This window comes from Zophobas morio, unplaced genomic scaffold (assembly GCF_036711695.1).
Source record: "Zophobas morio isolate AGI-343-1 ecotype UQ-CSIRO unplaced genomic scaffold, CSIRO_AGI_Zmor_V1 ptg000012l, whole genome shotgun sequence".
Taxonomy (NCBI): domain Eukaryota; kingdom Metazoa; phylum Arthropoda; class Insecta; order Coleoptera; family Tenebrionidae; genus Zophobas; species Zophobas morio.
This window is the reverse complement of record NW_026972117.1, coordinates 20949585-20967853: the sequence shown is the minus strand read 5'-3', so window position 1 is coordinate 20967853 and position 18269 is coordinate 20949585. Positions and strand designations below refer to the sequence as shown.

The window sequence follows — 18269 nt, the reverse complement described above, 5'->3', positions numbered from 1 at the left end:
TCTTTGTTGACACACCAGTATTTAACACACTTCACTAAAATGTGGTTCGACTTTGCAAGACAAGAGCGTTTTCCAACGCAATATCCCCCTAATGAAACGGCCGTTACGGTCGACGTTTTGGAAGCGGGATTCATTGCAGCTTTTATTATCCTTGTGATTGCGTTCTTCATTTCGATACCGACGTCGCTCATAAAACAGGTAAGTTTAACGAAAACTAGGTCGGCAAATGAAGCCTAAATTATTGCAGACGACGGCCCGATATGTAAGGATAACTCTTATGATGCTAATTGGTCTATTTCTTTTGCGTAAGTATGGTTTAAAAATGCACACCTCTAAAAAGACTACAATGTATAAAGTGTTCAGAAAATCGTTACATTGTGTCTCGAGTATTGAAAATATATTTGACAAGTTCGCAAGCATAGATCGGGTTTACTAGTACATGGGCGTGTTATCTCAAACTAACCCACTCCTGACCTTTACATGTATGAAGATAAACTGCTGATTTTCGGAACGTTTGTATATTGTTTAATAAACATTATTTCTGTACTGTTAACCGTACATTACTCAAGAAACTGCCTTTAATGTTTTTTTTTTTCACCAAAAAAATTGAATTCGTAGGTTCTAAAAGTGTTGTAGCAAAAAATTGCAAAAAAACAGATAAAAGACCTTTGAAATTCTGTTGTCAATAAGTTATACGCAATTTAGAAACAATTTTGAGTTGAGACGTTACTACAAAAGTTTCTTATAGTTTCATGGAAAGTCCGGTCCAAGGCTGTTTGAAATATATCATAGCAATAGTTAACGTTTAAAAATCGTATCCCCGTTTAACATGACTTAAAACCTTAATTTTAACAGTTTTTGAGACTTTCTTAAATGACTTGAAAAATAGCCATTCTAATGAAATTTATTTTTTAATTCTTAATTGTTAATTTTCTTGAGTAGGTAATAAAATTTCTGCATCTGCTACCAGTTAGTTTTTTCAAAGTCGTCTCAGTTTCATTACTTATGTAAAGGGCCCACGAAATGAATAATTTTTACTTCGCGCATTCTAGAAAACTGTTGTAATATATCCGATTGGTAAAGGGCCAATTTCATGTTTACTTAACCTTTCACAGCTACTAGAATATGAAAAAGTAGGTCCCGTTTCCATCTGTCTATCGTCTGTTGCACGTCTGTTGGCAGTTTTATTAAACAGATAAACTCGGAAATTGTTTGGCCGAATGTTGTAAAATTTTATAAATATTCTACAAACTGTCAAATGCTAACCCAAATTTATCTAGTCATCCGACCCGAAAATTTGATGGCGTCATGTCAAGATTTTGCAGTTGATCCTGTATAAAATGTACAAAATGATACGCGATTTTTAACTTTATGCAAGTAGGTTTTTGAAAAAAAAATTAAAATTTTCACATGCGTTTCAAAAAGTAATTTCTCAACAAACTATGTTATTATTATTTTATTTTTTTTTTTAGAAAATTAATCCGAGTACTTATTTATTTTGAAGTGAATAATATCTATGTAAAGGACACGACAAACAACAACTCATTATAGTATTAACCCTTAAAATTATATGCAAGGCTTGCTGACTACTGTGCGCAACTGTCCCTTACCTCTTAGGTAGTTTAAGCGCAACTGTCCGCTGGGATTAGGATCACCTGCCGATTTTTTTAACCATGGCGCGTAACTGACCCATGCCCTGTCAAGGAGATGTTGCTAAGTGCTTTATTAAGTGCGTGATTAACTTATTCTCCAAGCTCATTTTCCAATGCGCCTATTTTGTTGCGACTTATTTCACTTTAAAATGAGTCAATTGATAATCAAGTAGATATAAATTAAATTTGTTTCATTGTTGCGCTTTAGTACTTTTTTAATTCGTTATATAGAATAAAAAATTAATGAATTAGTTAATTTAATTGATTAAATAAAACGTGGTTTATCTAATTTTCCTAAAATTCACAGTATGAGCATAAGCTAAGGTATTTTAATCGCGTTCATTGGGTGATTTGGTACATCCGTGTTTTCTCTACGTTTCGAGACCCCTAGAATACGAAAAAAGTGGGATTGCGTCAATTTTTATTCTACAGATAATCTCCGAAACTACTGGACCCATTGGCGTCAAATTTTGTATGTATAGTAGGAATAGATAGTACAACCCTAACCAAAATTTAGCTGATAATCCCTACCAACAATTTGATGACATCCGCTCCGTATATTGCGTAATTAACATTGTCCGAATTTTATTAAATAATATACTCCTGTGCTAGTGGTTTACGAATCTACCTTGATTTTGTTTAAAATTATGATTATTATATTTGGTTATTGTTTAATCCGCCTTGTTCTTTAGACACATACTACGAAGCAGTATAACAGCTAATATAAAATCCGGGGATGGAAGCTAGTGGGCGACAGCCCTTTTTCATTAAAATCAAGAACGGCAGTAATGTCGCGCCTACCTATATTTAATAATAATAAAATAATAATTATAATAACAGCTTGCCCAAAGTTATATTCGGCCCGTTTTGTTCCATTGTAACTTAATTAATGAAATTAGCCGACTCCTCTATTTTTAGGAGACAAAATTAACTATTTTAAATGGTATTTTCTTTTAGCGCAGATGCTTGTTATCGGAACATGCTAATAATCGAATTATTTCGAAGTATAAACATAAAGAGTTGAAATTACACTTGGACTAAGACATTGAGAAAATATGTATTTCCGTTGGTTATTTGTTTAAAATATATTTCAAATTGTGATAACTCAAACATCCCGCTTTAAATTGACAAATTGAAAAAAAAAATTGAAAGCCCGCAAAAAATTCAAAATTTGGCCTTGGCTGTGATCGTCTAACAAAATGGAACCCTACGTTGTGTTTTTGAAAAATGGCAGGATGCGTTCAGATGCAAATGGTGGACTCCAAGATTGGAAAAGTACGCTGAATAAAACACAAAATTTATGGAGGACACAAAATCATGTATTCCTCCACTGACAAAAAAAAAGAAAAAAAAAAGCGTGCGACTAAGTTAATGCTCAGCTACAAAAAAAAACTTGCCTAACTTGGAATCAAATCAAATTAAACGTTCTGAATCAATGCAAATATTTGAACATCACAAATTTAATACAAACAAAGAAAAATTTGAATTAAAGTAACTGGATGTAAATACACATGTTATAACGAACGTGTGGCGGCAAATTTAAAATTATGGCAATCAACAAGAGAACAAAATTGGAGTTTGGGGCTCCTGGTTGTGGCTGTTCTCCCGCCACAGCGGTGATTCTACTCTATAGCAAGCATGCCGCCCAGCACGAAGAAACGTGCCGCGCTTGCAGGCCGTTACGGTCGCAAACTCGTGGTTGGAAATCCCGGCTATTGGAACAAGCTGCGAGCATCACGTAATCCAGACCGCTCCCCTGACTGCTATTCTAAGTCTGCGTCTTTTGTGCAGATGGCGCCAGCTCGACTAGGAACCGCGCCCTCCGCTTCTGCTACGTGTTTCTGTGTTATTTACCTCAATTCCATTTAAATGTTCAATTTCTACAACTCTGATATTAAATTACAACCGGACAAGTGTTAAACTTCCACAAAAAAGCAATAAACATCATCAAATTTCGCCATATACGCTCGTGAAATTTTAAACAACAAAGAATTCTTATCTGAGATTGAGATTGGACATCAGACAATTTATATGGAAAATATTTACGTGAAAAAAACTAGCAAAGATTTATAAAACAAAGAATGATCTGGGGTGAAGTAACACTTGTGCAGACAAAAACATTACGTGAGGTTAGGAACCGCAAAGCATGAAAATTTACGTTGAATTTAAATTATACATACAACAAAGAAAATTACTGAAGTTAAAATTGTGAAATAGACAAAAATTGCATGAGGTGAAAAATTGCAAAGCAGCTAACAAAATTACGCAAGATTAATATTTTATGTCCATTCAAGTTATTGGTTCATGTTTAAAAGTGAAGTTATTCATCTGCATTGAGGGTCGTTGTTTTACATTCCCCCAAGCAACTACATAAAAAACCATAGCAGACAATCTGTAGGTCAAAAATGGCGTCGGACAAACGCCTCGTTCCCAAAAATAGGCGTCAAAAATATGCGATCCAGAAATGCGATTCATCCTGTGGTGTTGTGCAAATAATGGTCTAAATCAAAGTAATAAAATGCATGTTCCACATGACCCACAATGTTCATTATTTGTTCAACGAGATTTTACAGTTCAAACATGTGCTCGGCGTGAAAATACCGCTGCCAGAACAAAGAATTTACCTGATGTTAAATTATGCCACACTTTATCAAAGATTCAAACAAATAATTTACATGATGTGAAATTATGCCATGATCCAAGTGACTGGTTACGTAAAAAAATGTCTCTAAAGGGAAACATTTTAATCCCCCCGTACCTCAGTCCACAATATTATGATTTCTATCGTACTTTCACGGTCTTTTTCCCCGAGTGGGACAACGTTAGGTTAAGTTAACTGCCGTAAATGAACTATTAGCAATCTTGTGTGAGGAATTAAGAAGTGTTATAATGTAACACTTAAGTATAAGCATCCAGAAACCTTATCTATAACTTGATACACAAAGGAAGAGTCCTAACTAAGTGAATTTCGTGAAATCTCTTAGCAAGTGTTTTATCTAAATAATCTCCTAACTGTTAAATTGTGTTAGAACTTGTTAACGATGAAAATCCTAACATGAACTGTGAATTTACAAACAATGAAACAAATTTACACTGCGTGTTGGGGAAACTGTGGCGTCGTCATCGCTACGATTAATTTTCGTTAAACAAAGGCGTCCCCATTTTTTCAAATCTGGTCACGACACACTACCTTGATTTTGTTTATTAATATTATTTCATCCATCTTGTTCTTTGGACACATACCAGGAAACAATATAAAAGCCAATGTAGCTCATTGGTAGCTCACTCGCCTCGCAGATCCAAAGTCCGCGAATTCAATCTTTTTTTGCTAAAATCAAGAACGGTTCACTCCATTGCCTCGAAACTGTAAGAATACAGTAATGTCGCACCTACCTATATTTAATAATAATAAAATAATAATTATCATAATAACAGCTCGCTCAAAATTATATTCGGCTCATTTTGTTACATTGTAACTTAATTAATTGAATTAACTGTCTTGTCTGTTTTTAGGAGACAAAATTAACTAAATGGCATTTTCCTTTAGCGCAGATGCTTGTTATCCGAATGTGCTCATAGTCGAATTATTTCTAAGTATAAACATAAAAAAAATCAAATGTTTTCAGAGGAGCTGGATTTTAAGGGCGAGGGAAATCTATCTAAATAACCTTCGACCTTTTTTTTCATGTTTTTTCCATCACCCCAAGTTACGAAAAAATAGCTCTTCCGTTTCCGTCTGTCTCTGTCGATTTTTATTAGGCAGATAATCTCCGAAATTACTGAACCAATTATTGTCAATGAATAATTTTCAACACCAAAAAACAAGACAATATTTAAAGTAATTGATAGGAATATCGTGTAGGTGATAAAACGATAACCAAAATTTAAATAGTCATACCTACCAACATTGTGGTGACGTCACATCAAATTTTTCGTGATAAATATGTATCTACCATTTCAATTTTATAAAATAATATACCCCTGTATTACTGGTTTATGAATCCGCCTTGAGTTTTTTCCTAGGCATCCAGATTTTCACAAAAAAAAAGTCCAAATTGAATATCAATAATATGTATGTATAAGCGGAACGCTTACAATTCCGGTGACATCGGTTAGCGTGTCCTGTTAGCAACGCGGAGGTTGTGGGTTCGATAATGCGGCTTTTTTTTCTTACATTGTGCCTGGTACGTATTATCTCTATTTTTTTAAGTTATACAAAGTGATTGATAAAAGGCGTACTAACTCGATGACACGTTCTTAAGAACTGTTTATTGAGCAAAGAAAAGATAATTTTAAAAATCCCTGCACCTAAATGTAGTTGACAAAGTCAAAGTTTATTTTTTCTCTTAAATGTTTGACCACATTTTAATTCACTACTTAGTGTTGGGTACATGTATGAAATCGATCGAACTTCCGTTACTCAAAATAATTTTGCTCTATCCATAGTTCTATTCATTTTATAATGTTACAAAAAATTTAAGTACTGTCCAGAATGATATCATTGAATAATGTAACGTTCTTCCGAATTTCAGTCGTTTATTTCCATCTCTACTTTTAAAGTTTGTGGATAAGAATTCCCGAAACAAATTAACTTTGAATCATAAATTGTACAATTTATCTTAACCGTTACATCTAGTAAAAAGGATGAAGAGACAAATTTTAAACTACTCCCAAAATTTCAAAGCAATTAGTTCCATAGTGGTTATGGAAATTATGTATGTACCAGATGGATAAAAAAACGAGTAATTATAACAATTTCGTGCTAATAATACGAGCTTTATCCAGTGGGGAATTTCGGCCAAGAATGGGAAGTCGGCCACATCCGCTCTCGCACTCCGTATAAAGCCGGCTCAGGCGCCGAAATCAACGCGTCCATAGGAGTAAAAATCGGCCTCCGAAGCGTGAACGTCACCCTCAAGGCGACAGAAATCCCTGCCATCCTCCAACACGAAAAAATCGACTACAACGAAAGATTCGAGTGGACGTGGGACCAGGGTCGCTTCGGTTTTGGTCCATTTGCTGGCCACCTTCAACAGGAATTTCGCGCCGCTCAATACCGGGGACTCCCGACACCTATTTTGTGGGTCGTAGATTATTTCGTCATAGATGGGGAAGGTTTTAGGTTTGGAAGGTTCTACAGAACTGCTGGGTGGTACTGCCATGTGGCTTTGTGGTGTGCCTTCGCCTGCTGGTTGTTGTCTTTGATCCTCTTCAGATCCGTTATTTTATATGGAGCTTACTGCATAGGAATCTGCGGGCTCTTGCAGTTGTTGGCAAATTTATTGTGGTTGGTCATCCGAAATCCAAATCCGCTGCTAATTCCGTTCGAAGATGCGACAATTAAAACTACGTTTGGGGCTAGTTATTGGTTGACGTTTTCATCAGGTGTGGAGGTTTTTTGGAGGAGTTGAATTAAAGTTTGCTGTATTTGTCTCTATTGTAGGAATTATATGCCTCGTTGTAGCCACTGCAGTTATATTAATCGACTCGAAGTTTAATACGTACCTTTATACCTTCTTTGGTGTTGATCCACTGAACAGCTATGATGAAGTAGTCTACTTAAGTATGGTCAAAATTGTAAAATTTTTTTGTCTAATCGGTGATTTTGTAGCCAAAAATGAAGAACTGCAGCTGCGACAGAAGAAAAGTACCAATGATATGCCTCTAGTGGAAATGACACCGTCGTCAACGCAAATGCAGGAAGAAGAAGATGCCGAGTATGTTCCATATTATGTTAAACGGAAGACAACAGCTTTTGCACCTCCGGTCATTAGAAGCAACAAGCCCAAACATCTGATGAATATGCATTAAAATTCTGTTTTATCTAAAGATTAATAAAAACTCGAATTTTTTTTAGAAATATTTAACATTTTTCTACACAGGAATTTAAAAGTTTTTGGAAAGAGAGGTTCTACCTATTATCCGTTCACGATCTTTGTATAGTAGGGTTGGCCATGAAAATCAAGTGAGTTTGTTGGTATTCGATGCAGAAGAATAAAAATTCCCTGAACTTTTTTCGTTAGGTTATGTTTTATTAAATAAAGGTTAAAAAATATGCCAGAAATATAAACATTGTTGCCCATACTTTCAATCTTCAGTAGCAATGACCAAGTTAACGGTATCCATTTCTTAGAAAGCATAAAACTTTACGCTATTTAAAACAGTTATTCGGCTTTTTGTAAGTGTTTATTTCATATGCAAGGAACAAACACTAAAATTTCACTTAAACATTGTTTTTATATGAATGGGGGTTCTACAGACGACTATTGTCGCATGCCACATTTAGCATCTCATCTTTAATTCTCAATCATCAGTTCGTTTTGTTCGCCCACTCTTCTTAGAAATGGAAATTTCGACCTTTGTGAACAGTCTATTTTCATATCTTCCAAATTCTTTTTTCACTTTTCTAAGATTACTAAAAAGGTTGGTAAAAGACAACAATCTTGCTCTAGTGCTTTGATGGGACCATGAAGAGTTCCAAAAAAAAAATGAAAATGCTTAAAATTTGGTGCAAAGTAACACCGTGGATGATCTAACTAAAATTATACTTATTTTTGTTGTACGTCAGGTAGTTTTTCACACACTACCTTGGTAAATTTAGAACGAAAGATGCGTAAAAATATCACCCCCGACAAGCTACAATTCACTCCATTTCCATTCTTTCGCTATGAAAATCTGTATCATCACCGTCATTTTCAAATTCAGATTCTGAATCAGATTCACCTAGCGAAATAATGAAAGGAGGTATAGATTCGTACGAAATATTTCCCACATTTTTTTCCCGATCTGCCAAAATAAGTTTTTCACAATGTTTACAAAAATTTTGCCACATGCTTGGAGTACATTTAGAAAGCGCCTCAAGCCATAAATTCTCCACCCTATTTTTAATGAAGGTTGAGAATTTATCTGATTGTTGTAATAGTTCTTACAAAATCCCCACGCCATTTCAATTGGATCTTGACAGTGGTACGGAGGTAATCTAAGAACTTCATGGCCACTTTCTCTTAATGTCTCGTCTACCAAATATTTTTTTTCTATTGTTTCTGAAGGGTTTAATTAAATCCCACAACTGTTTCTTCGAAAATTTTTTGTCAAATTCAACACTATGTTTAAAGAGCCATTCCTACCTTTCACATTTTTTACTAGAAAAAGTGGGTGGTTTATCCAACCACGGCCAACTGTATTAATATATATGGCCATCCCAATTTGTATAAAAAGTTGATTTTTTGACGTTTCCAAAATCGTTAATCAGGCAACTACATCTGTTGAGTACAGTTATGAACTTGGTTGGCAAATAATTGTCAAAATGACGTTTTAAAATATTACGTTTTTTTGAAAGTGTAGATAATGGCACAAGAACATTAATGATATTACTCCTACTATTTAGTTTTGAAATAAGATGGATATATTTTTACAAAATGAAAATTATTTAACAAAAAGGAAGGTAGATATTCATAATCTTAAAACTTTTCTGCTGGTAGGTTTGTTACAGATCGTTATTTTCTTCGACCAGTCTTTTGGTTCCAAACAAATATTATCAATAACTGGTTTCACTGTTGCTCGAATAATTATATCATATACTCTGGATTCATGTTCCAAGCAACAAAATAATGGATTTTGGTCCAAAGAAGGATGGAGCAGATTACATATTTGTTGACATGTCTTTTTAGAGTTTAAAAAGGGCAACATTTTTTTGAGTTACGTCAGCCACTTCCTGCACAATGCCTACGGAATATGCATTGGGATAGGTTAATCCACCTCGATCCTGTAACAGGATGAGTCTTAATAGCGGACCAGGAACCTCTTTGAACAACAGCGGTGCAAGGCAGCGATCGCAATGAAATTTGTGGTCTAATTTCTTTAAAGTGAAGCCAGGCAAAAAGGCCACAGATGCCGATGAAATGTTTGCACAGGGTTCAATTAATTTACTAAGGTTTTGAATCTTTGTTCTTAATTCCAAAGGTACATCAAAATTTTCTTTGTCTTGTTTTGTATCATGGTCCAAAACCGAGAATTTTGCAGTAGGTACTGACAAAGTCTATATTGGAAACATTAGATGATTTGGAACATTTAACAATTCCGCAGCGGAGGATCTGACGCATTGCATATTCTGCAGCTCTGGCATCCGTTGCATCATTGGAGCCTCCTTTTAATCTCACGTGTGAGAACGTTGCTTCCACCGCATCGAAGCTAAAGGAACGCGTAAGAACATAGTAAAAGCCTGCTTGTTCTAACAAAAACTTAACACACAAATATGTACTTCTGGCAATAAATTTTAAAGCATGTGCAGTCTCTTGAGTGAAACCACGAAAACCGGTGCTAGCAGAACTGATGGTTTTACAGGTAGCCCTTTCTGCAATTCATAGTTTTGCGACTCGTTACAGATAACTTGAATCTAAATGTTGTGCTTTTTAAAAAACTTTCTAATACCACCGGGCCTCCAAAAAATTGTATCGGCCACCCTATCTTGAAATATTTGTCTTTTTTCCTAAGTTTTGATTTCTGCCATGTTGTAAAAAATGTACGAAACCAGTTCTGGAATCATGATATGCTGTCACTACAAGGTACTATTACATCTAAATTTTTGAAAAAAATATATGAATTGCAGATCAAAAGGAGTCTCCAATGATGCAACGGATGCCAGAGCTGCAGAATATGCAATGCGTCAGATCCTTTGCTGCGGAATTGTTAAATGTTCCAAATCATCTAATGTTTCCAATATAGACTTTGTCAGTACTGCAAAATTCTCGGTTTTGGATCATGATATAAAACAAGACAAAGAAAATTTTGTTGCTTAGAACATAAATCAAGAGTTTGTGATAGTGATATAATTATTCGAGCAACAGTAAAACCAGTTATTGATAATATTTGTTTGGAACAAACAGACTGGTTGAAGAGCATAACGATCTGTAACAAACCTACCAGCAGAAAAGTTTTAAAATTATGAATATGTACCTTCCTTTTTGTTAAATAATTTTCGTTTTGTAAAAATATATCTATCTTAATTTAACACTAAATAGTAGGAGTAATATCATTAATGTTCTTGTGCCATTATCTACACTTTCAGAAAAACGTGATATTTTAAAACGTCATTTTGACAATTATTTGCCAACCAAGTTCATAACTGTACTCAGTAGATGTCGTTGCCTGATTAACGATTTTGGAAACGTCAAAGAATCAACTTTTTATACGAATTGGGATGGCCATATGTATTAATACAGTTGGCCGTGATCCAACTGAACCGAATGATACGGTGCATTGTCTAAAACCACCACACATTTTTGGTCCAACTTTGCCAAAGCAAGAATGAGCTGATTAACCACCCAATTTTGAAAAATTATCCCGTCCCTCGTTTTATGATAGCCTCTATCGTTATTTTTTGAATTTAAAAAATTGTTACAACCATCCAAGAACCCCGTTGAACAATCCGCGTGGAGAATAGTAAACCTTGATCCTTCACTTTTAATTTTGGTGGGATTGCTTTTTAGATCAGTATCGTGCACCAGCGACGAAAGGACGAACCATTGATAGATCCATGTTTCATCCAAATACACGAAAGTCAAATTTTCACAAAAATTTAGAAACTGTAAATATGTTCTCAAAAAACTAATTTTGGCTGCGACGACGGTTTTGTTCACATAGAATTTTTGCGACCATTTACTTCTCTGTGTTTATAACCCATTGACTTAAGAATTTTGTATAATGTGGTTCGCCCCCCTTTAAATTCCAAGTGTTCCCTACAATTTGCCAAAAGAGTATATACAGTGAAATATTGTTTTTTTTCATTGAGTTGCCAAATTTGTCGTTGCAGGTCTTTCCGAAACATATAATTTGTAAATAAATCCGTTGGTTTTCGCTTGTAAGATAGTGATGTTTTTAAATTTTGGTCCCCTGTTGATAAAATTTTCGCCACAGTTGATGTTCCCACCTATGAGAAAAAAATTAAAGAATATTTTCCAGCGTATTTTTACATTACAGAAAATATGTTCGAGACCCTCATAGTTACTTCTTCGAAAGAAAGATCGGTCCTTTTTATTGCAATTTTTTGTTGCAGTAAAACTATTTTAGGCATTTTCGTTTTAAATAATGTCGCAATGATCTGTGAATCTGTCAAAATGACAAATTATCTATGCTGACAAAATTAAAACATTTGTCTGCTTGATTAAAAAATTGCGTCTAATAATTCTGATCTAAATTTAATGAAACTGGAAGCGTTAAAGAACGTTCAAAACCTGGCAGGCCAAAAACTAGTATTCGCTAAGATACCTAAGACTGATTGTAGCAAATGACATACCTTTTAAAAAAGTAGAGGGTGAGTGGGCGGGGCTTGTACTTGCTAAGATAAAACTGAACAATATTAAGAGTAGTGACTGAAATGAAGAGAAGGTGGGTGGGTGGGGCTATTATTTAATTATAAAAAACTCTGTAGGAAAAAGTCAAACTTAGCCCCGCCCAACCACCCGTTCTCTCATTTTTACTTCCCGAGCGTCAGCTAAGGAAGTATAGTAATCGAGTTCATCGGATGAATTGTTACTTTTATATTTTCTCGGCGTTTCATGACCCCTACGGTACGAAAAAAGTAGTCTCCCGTTTCTGTCTGTGTCTATCCATTTTTATTAGACACGTAATCTCCGCAACTGCTGGACCGATTGTTGTCTAATTTTGTATGTATGTTAGAAATATCATGTAGATGGTTAAATTCTAACCAAAATTTGGCTAATCATTCCCACCAATAATTTCATGACGTCATCCCAATGAACCGTATTTTAAAATGAGTTGAATGTTATACAAAAATATACTCCTACAAGTCCTACACTTGTAGTATACCAATCCGCTTTCAGGTTTATCGCTTAAGGTTCAAATTTTCGCAAAAACAATTGTATGATATAATAACGATATCTTTGTTTTTTTTTTTTTGTTAATATACAGATTTTTCTTTCAACAACAGGATAGTTAAACATGTTGTCAGTTTCTTGTTGGGAAAAGAAGACTTCGCTTATAAAGAAAAAATGGACCAAATAGAAGCCCCGCCCACCCGCCCCTATTCAATTGTGATGAATATTTTATTCATCGTGAGCTGAAGGGTGGAATTTAGTTTGCAAAATCCTCATTTCTATACAAAAAATTATCATATGAAATAGAGTATGTTTTAAAAGGATAGAATTTTTTAGAGAAATATTAATATTAGGATTAAACTCCGACCTTCGGTTTGATTAGGAATGAAAAACTCATCACAATTCAAATCCGGGCGGGTGGGTGGGGCTTAATATTTGTTTTTTTTTAATATACAGAGTTTTCTTTCAACAACAGGATAGTTAAACATATTTTCAGTTTCTTGTTGGGAAACGATGACTTGGCCCATTAGGAAAAAATGGACAAAATAGAAGCCCCGCCCACCCGCCCCTTCTCAATTGTGATGAATATTTTATTCATCGTGAGCTGAAGGGCGGAATTTAGTTTGCAAAATCCTCATTTCTCTACAAGAAATTATCATATGAAATAGAGTATATTTTAAAAGGATAGAATTTTTTAGAGAAATAGTAGGTATTGATGTTAGAATTAAACTCCGCCCTTCGGATTGATTAGGAATGAAAAACTCATCACAATTCAAATCCGGGCGGGTGGGTGGGGCTTAATCTTTGTTTTTTTTTTTAATATACAGAATTTTCTTTCAACAACAGGATAGTTAAACATATTTTCAGTTTCTTGTTGGGAAAAGAAGACTTCGCATATTAAGAAAAAATTTTTGAAATTTTGATGCGACGTTGCCACGTATTTTCTATTTTCTTCTATTTCCATAGCCTTTCTTGATCTTTGAAAAATAAATTTTTATTTGAGAAATTTTATAATCTACACATACAAGTGGGTAAAAAAAACAAACAGTCAGTTAGCTTCGTTACTGAACCACAGTATAGTTCTCAATTTTTTTCTACTTTTTAAATTTTGAGTACTGAAAAAAATACATGTGATGTGAAATGCAAAAGTATTTGTCAGTTGACGGAAAAAGTACCTTAAGTTAAACATTTTATAAACAAATATGTCCAGATTTTCTTCATCTGTAACTTTCATTAACACATTAAAAAAAAACAATGTTAAGAAATATAAAAATAAATATTTATTGTATGTTAAAAATTACATAATTATATACATTAATATGGAAAGTTAATAACTATGAAGTCAACCTCAACAGGTTAGTACTTTCTAAAGTAGGTAGCCCTGTAACCCCAGTTTGACTCTTTAAGTTAATTTCACTCATTTTAATTTTCCAATTGTTACTAACTTGTGGATCCCTTACTAATCCAAAAACTTGTTCAAAGATCCCTACACATGCACCTTGTGCATGCAAGGTTCCACATACTAACACCAACACTAAACCATGGGGGTCTACTCTTCCCTGTACTCCCCCTGCTGATAAATTTGGGTTAAAAACTAAATTAAAATTCATCCTTAATAGCAACAACCGCTGAACTATTTGTAATGGATCTCCTTCAATCACTTCAGTAGTAGCTTGTCCACTATTTACCATAGTAATTTGAATTTTTGCATCAGGGTAAAAATGCTCATGATTCATGCATTCATTTTTGTTCAACATGGTATAAAACCACTGCGCAAACTGTTCAGCAAGTTGGTTAATCGAACCACTATCAACTGTATTGGAATAAGTATTAGTAGATTCGTGAGTGTACTGGATACTCCAAAAATCAGCTGTCTTTTGAACCAGATCTATTTTAGATGCCGGTAAGTCAACACTAACGTTTTTCTTATAAAGGTAAGATAACAAAATTTCCTTGGTAATAATTTTCCGGCGCAAAACACTAAGCGCGTCTGAAGAGTAGTTCACAACAGCATTGACAGCCTCTAAAGAAATAAAGGTTATGTTTTGTACTAGATTTAACCATAATAAAAAATTAAGCCTACCTTCACGGGTATTTAGCCTGTTTTTGAGTAATCCTTGGGTTACAGTAGTGGCCAAAGATAAAACGGTGTTATCGTCCAAAAACGACAAAATTTCAGTGATTCCTGCCTTTGATGTCCCATTTAACATATTTATGTGGCCGTGTTTACACGAACTACATCCAACGCAGATTATAATAGTTATAATATAAGCAATCACCTGTAAAACACACAAGAAAGTTTCATTATTTTACACTTTTTAAGTTTTTAGGTTAGATTTTAACTGTCACTTCGACTGTCATCTGTCAATTCTGCAATAATTATCAAATATGAATAATAAATATACATGTTTAGTTTTATATTGCAATTTAATAATTTGCGTTCGTTACATTATAGACACTCTCTCAGTATCTTCTCAACGCATAGTTACACTTATTCAAACAGTAACGTTCTGGGGGCAGATTCAAACCGATTTTTCCCATAAATTCAGGCAACGGTTCCTTATTAACTAGTTTAGCACATTTCAAGATTTCGTCGAACTCCAAAAATACTGTGTTGTCGTTGACGTATTTAATAGCAAACAATGTATCCTGTCTTGTCAAATGACCAGGGTCAGCTGAAATATTTCGAGCTTCTGTCAACACAGAAGTGACGTAGTTGTAAACGAAGTCACTTAAATTCACCACTACTTCTGGATTATAATCAAGAATCTCCATTTCTCGTAAAATAACCGAGATAACTTCAAAAACTTTTGGAGAGTTCATTTTTAAACAAACCACCAAAAAATTATGCAGCATACCAATCCAAAAAATTTTAAACAGGCATGTGCACGTGTTCAATTCCGGATTCGAATTGCTTCAAGGTGCGAAGAATTCACATATGTTGAATAAATTGCTCGTGAACATTCGATACTGATGTATAACGAACGAGTATCAGTTTTTACGACACCTAACTCTAAAGATATTTAGGAGAATTTTTTTCGATGTTGGCAGAACTAGTTGTCAAAATTATGATTTCAGTCAAATGTAAGCCCTTGTTTTTCTTTGTAAAAAGATGAATTACGACGAGTTGAAATAGGCAAGGTTATTAGATCAATTTTTAAGTATGGGTAATATCTGATACAGCGGTTTTGAATTGCTTTCTTGGACAACATGGGAGGTTATGTGCAATTGACCCGAATCATTGGGACCCTTTTCAAAATGATTTTAAAAGTGTGGGCCTATTCGGGTTTAGTGCTAGTCTTTTGTTTCCTTTTATACTACGTATACGGCGGCGTTTTTGCAGTGATATTGTTATTTTTTGCTCTAACTGGTAATCAAGTAAAATCAGTGTGATTGAGTGTTTTATTACAATGAGATGTTTCAGGAGTATTGTATCACGTCCAAGACAACTTTTTATTTTATCCGGAGTTACCTAGTCATTCTCGAGTTTATGTACCGATTCCATCAACCTTTGGTCTTCCGTATGAAAGTGTTCAAACAAGAGGAAGCGATGGGGTTCTTATTCACATGTACTTCATTCATCAACCCAAAGAACGGCAACGACTATCACCCACGATCATATTTTTTCACGGAAATGCAGGAAATATGGGTCATAGGTTGCAGAATTGTAGGGGCCTTTATCACAACCTGCACTGCAACATTCTTTTAGGTAGATGTGTTACTTTTTTACTTAAGTATCTACATACTTTAGTTTCAGTTGAATATAGGGGCTATGGTCTTTCTGAAGGAAACCCAACTGAAGAAGGACTCTATATTGACGCCAAAGCAAGCCTAGATTACATTTTTTCTAGAAGTGATATCAATCATTCCGAAGTTATAATTTTTGGACGCTCTCTTGGTATTAATTAATTTCAGGATAGCACTGATTTAAGTAACGTTGCTTTGTAGGAGGTGCTGTTGCTGTAGACTTGGCAAGCAAAGAAGAGTATGGAAATAAAGTATGGTGCTTGGTTGTTGAAAATACGTTTTCCAGTATTCCAGACATGGCGAAAGTTCTTCTGAGCTGGAGGCTACTCCATTATTTTCCATTATTTTTTTACAAGAATAAGGTGATTTTTACTTGTGTGTGGTTTTTTATGAACTCTTGTGTTTTAGTTTGTATCATATCAGAAGGTTAAGCACTTGCGAGTGCCCACTTTGTTCATATCAGGAATGGCTGACACTCTTGTGCCCCCTCGTATGATGTCAGAGTTATACAATAATTGCAGGAGCGTGCGAAAGCAGTTACTACAAATTCCCGATGGAACACACAACGAGACGTGGACGGCACAGGGATATTATCATTCGCTGGCTGTGTTTTTGCAGAACTGCAGAATTCAAACAGAAGAAAAGAAAGATTATAGCAATAAAATTGATATTAGTGTTACTTGGAATGATGTACAAAATATTTGATTTATTTGTTAATGTTTTTAAATTGTAAGTTCGTATTATTTGTTTTCGTGATGTCCATATAAACGTCCAAAGAAAAATGTACATATTTTCTATTTGCAATTTACGGACAAATCGCCTAATTTAATAAAGTGTACATATTTTTCATGCTTCATCAGACCAGCGTGCTGTGTCAGTTTACTTTTGCAATAAACATTTGCAAGTGTACTTGAATTATTTATTACCCAATCCAATAATGCAGCTGAATATATAAACGTAGTAAAATCAAATTAGTATTAATTACCGTCATATAAACGTTTTTGACGTATATCTCCGCAACCAATCGCGTGCCGTATCGTAGCACAGTGTCTCCGCCCCCCACCTTTCACAGCCAGCTGGGATCGGACAGTCATCCCAGTTCTGTCACAAAAATCGTCAATTTTGACATATTTCAACATAAATCCAGAAATTCATCATTTGTCATGTCAAAATCGTTGTTTTCGTGCGACCCGTCGTCTACACCCTTCCAAAATTGACCTCCCAGGCCCACAATGCGCCGAGTGTTCGACACCGGACCTTCCGCGTCAAACAATTGTTATTATTGATAAGAAATCCTTATCAGCTACCGTTTGACAGATAAATTTTCTTCGCTGAAACAATATGTTATTAGGCGTCGAGCCGTATTCCTGATAATTCTTGAAAATGTTGAGTGTTTCGGAGGTGTTTAAATTCTTCGGGTTGTGTGTGTCTGTGCTAGTCTTCACGCAATGTTATCCGGAAGAAACCAGGGTGATGACGAGGGAAGAGCGCTACAGGCTCAGGTATAAGTCTGCTAAAGTTTGTTGAACGCTAATTTATGACATGATTCTTAGGGAAGAAACGCGGGACATGTTTTATCATGCATATCGAGCTTATATGGAAAACGCCTACCCTGCAGATGAACTCATGCCGCTGAGTTGTAAGGGCAGGTACAGGGGGCTTACACCAAATAGAGGCGACATTGACGACTGTTTAGGCAAGTAAGTATTGAGACAGAGATGTACAAATTACAACCTATTCACAAGAGAAAAAAAATACTAAATGGATGATGAGTCAGTGATTGTTTTGATCAGGTGGTTAAGTATGTCATTTATAGATTCCAGCATCTTAGTCAACAGTGATAGTTTTGTCTATAATGCATTTGCTGAATTGTAAAATTTTTTCATTTGTTGATTCAGGCAAAAATGTTATGTAAGCGGTAGTGCAGTTGCATAATTTTTGTTATCAGTATATTTATGTGACATAAGAATCTTTCATTGTAATGATTTTGTACTTGTAAATCACTGCTAGATTGAAACAAACACCTACCCGTTTT

At 34.8% G+C, this 18269-nt stretch overlaps 5 protein-coding genes across 5 annotated transcripts in view; 3 read left to right on the top strand and 2 right to left on the bottom strand.

Annotated features, from left to right (window-relative positions):
• The first annotated feature begins 6 nt into the window (after positions 1-6).
• LOC135127995 (dual oxidase maturation factor 1-like) lies at positions 7-7512 on the top strand. Its single transcript, XM_064054762.1, has 5 exons — positions 7-198; positions 248-305; positions 6438-7037; positions 7096-7215; positions 7264-7512. Exons 1-5 carry the CDS (start codon positions 40-42, stop codon positions 7461-7463), a joined length of 1137 nt encoding a protein of 378 aa, XP_063910832.1. The 5' UTR covers positions 7-39; the 3' UTR covers positions 7464-7512.
• Positions 7513-13744: 6232 nt separating this feature from the next.
• LOC135127994 (uncharacterized protein C3orf38 homolog) lies at positions 13745-14855 on the bottom strand. Its single transcript, XM_064054761.1, has 2 exons — positions 14571-14855; positions 13745-14510 (listed from the first exon to the last, which is right to left on the bottom strand). Exons 1-2 carry the CDS (start codon positions 14695-14697, stop codon positions 13822-13824), a joined length of 816 nt encoding a protein of 271 aa, XP_063910831.1. The 5' UTR covers positions 14698-14855; the 3' UTR covers positions 13745-13821.
• A 95-nt stretch (positions 14856-14950) lies between these two features.
• On the bottom strand, positions 14951-15262 carry LOC135128233 (transcription initiation factor TFIID subunit 9-like). Its single transcript, XM_064055131.1, has one exon. The coding sequence runs from the start codon at positions 15260-15262 to the stop codon at positions 14951-14953; it is 312 nt and encodes a 103-aa protein (XP_063911201.1).
• Positions 15263-15502: 240 nt separating this feature from the next.
• On the top strand, positions 15503-17143 carry LOC135127993 (protein ABHD13). The gene is made up of 5 exons (XM_064054759.1): positions 15503-15857; positions 15912-16196; positions 16245-16385; positions 16436-16596; positions 16643-17143. Exons 1-5 carry the CDS (start codon positions 15698-15700, stop codon positions 16937-16939), a joined length of 1044 nt encoding a protein of 347 aa, XP_063910829.1. The 5' UTR covers positions 15503-15697; the 3' UTR covers positions 16940-17143.
• A 155-nt stretch (positions 17144-17298) lies between these two features.
• Positions 17299-18269, top strand: part of LOC135127992 (ER degradation-enhancing alpha-mannosidase-like protein 3) — a 52504-nt gene continuing 51533 nt past the window's right edge. The window contains exons 1-2 of the mRNA XM_064054758.1: positions 17299-17736; positions 17788-17934. Coding sequence (XP_063910828.1) covers positions 17618-17736; positions 17788-17934 — 266 coding nt within the window. The 5' untranslated portion in view covers positions 17299-17617. The remainder of the gene's footprint in view (positions 17737-17787; positions 17935-18269) is intronic.

Excerpts from the sequence above, each read along its gene's own strand:
- LOC135127995 (XM_064054762.1), top strand. The coding sequence starts at position 40 with ATGTGGTTCGACTTTGCAAGACAAGAGCGTTTTCCAACGCAATATCCC. Across the intron at positions 199-247 it reads CGACGTCGCTCATAAAACAG|ACGACGGCCCGATATGTAAG; the intron begins GTAAGTTTAACG and ends AAATTATTGCAG. Across the intron at positions 7,038-7,095 it reads TTGGTTGACGTTTTCATCAG|GAATTATATGCCTCGTTGTA; the intron begins GTGTGGAGGTTT and ends TCTCTATTGTAG.
- LOC135127994 (XM_064054761.1), bottom strand. The coding sequence starts at position 14,697 with ATGTTAAATGGGACATCAAAGGCAGGAATCACTGAAATTTTGTCGTTT. Across the intron at positions 14,511-14,570 it reads CAGGCTAAATACCCGTGAAG|AGGCTGTCAATGCTGTTGTG; the intron begins GTAGGCTTAATT and ends TTATTTCTTTAG.
- LOC135128233 (XM_064055131.1), bottom strand. The coding sequence starts at position 15,262 with ATGGAGATTCTTGATTATAATCCAGAAGTAGTGGTGAATTTAAGTGAC.
- LOC135127993 (XM_064054759.1), top strand. The coding sequence starts at position 15,698 with ATGGGAGGTTATGTGCAATTGACCCGAATCATTGGGACCCTTTTCAAA. Across the intron at positions 15,858-15,911 it reads GTTATTTTTTGCTCTAACTG|GAGTATTGTATCACGTCCAA; the intron begins GTAATCAAGTAA and ends GAGATGTTTCAG. Across the intron at positions 16,386-16,435 it reads AATTTTTGGACGCTCTCTTG|GAGGTGCTGTTGCTGTAGAC; the intron begins GTATTAATTAAT and ends GTTGCTTTGTAG.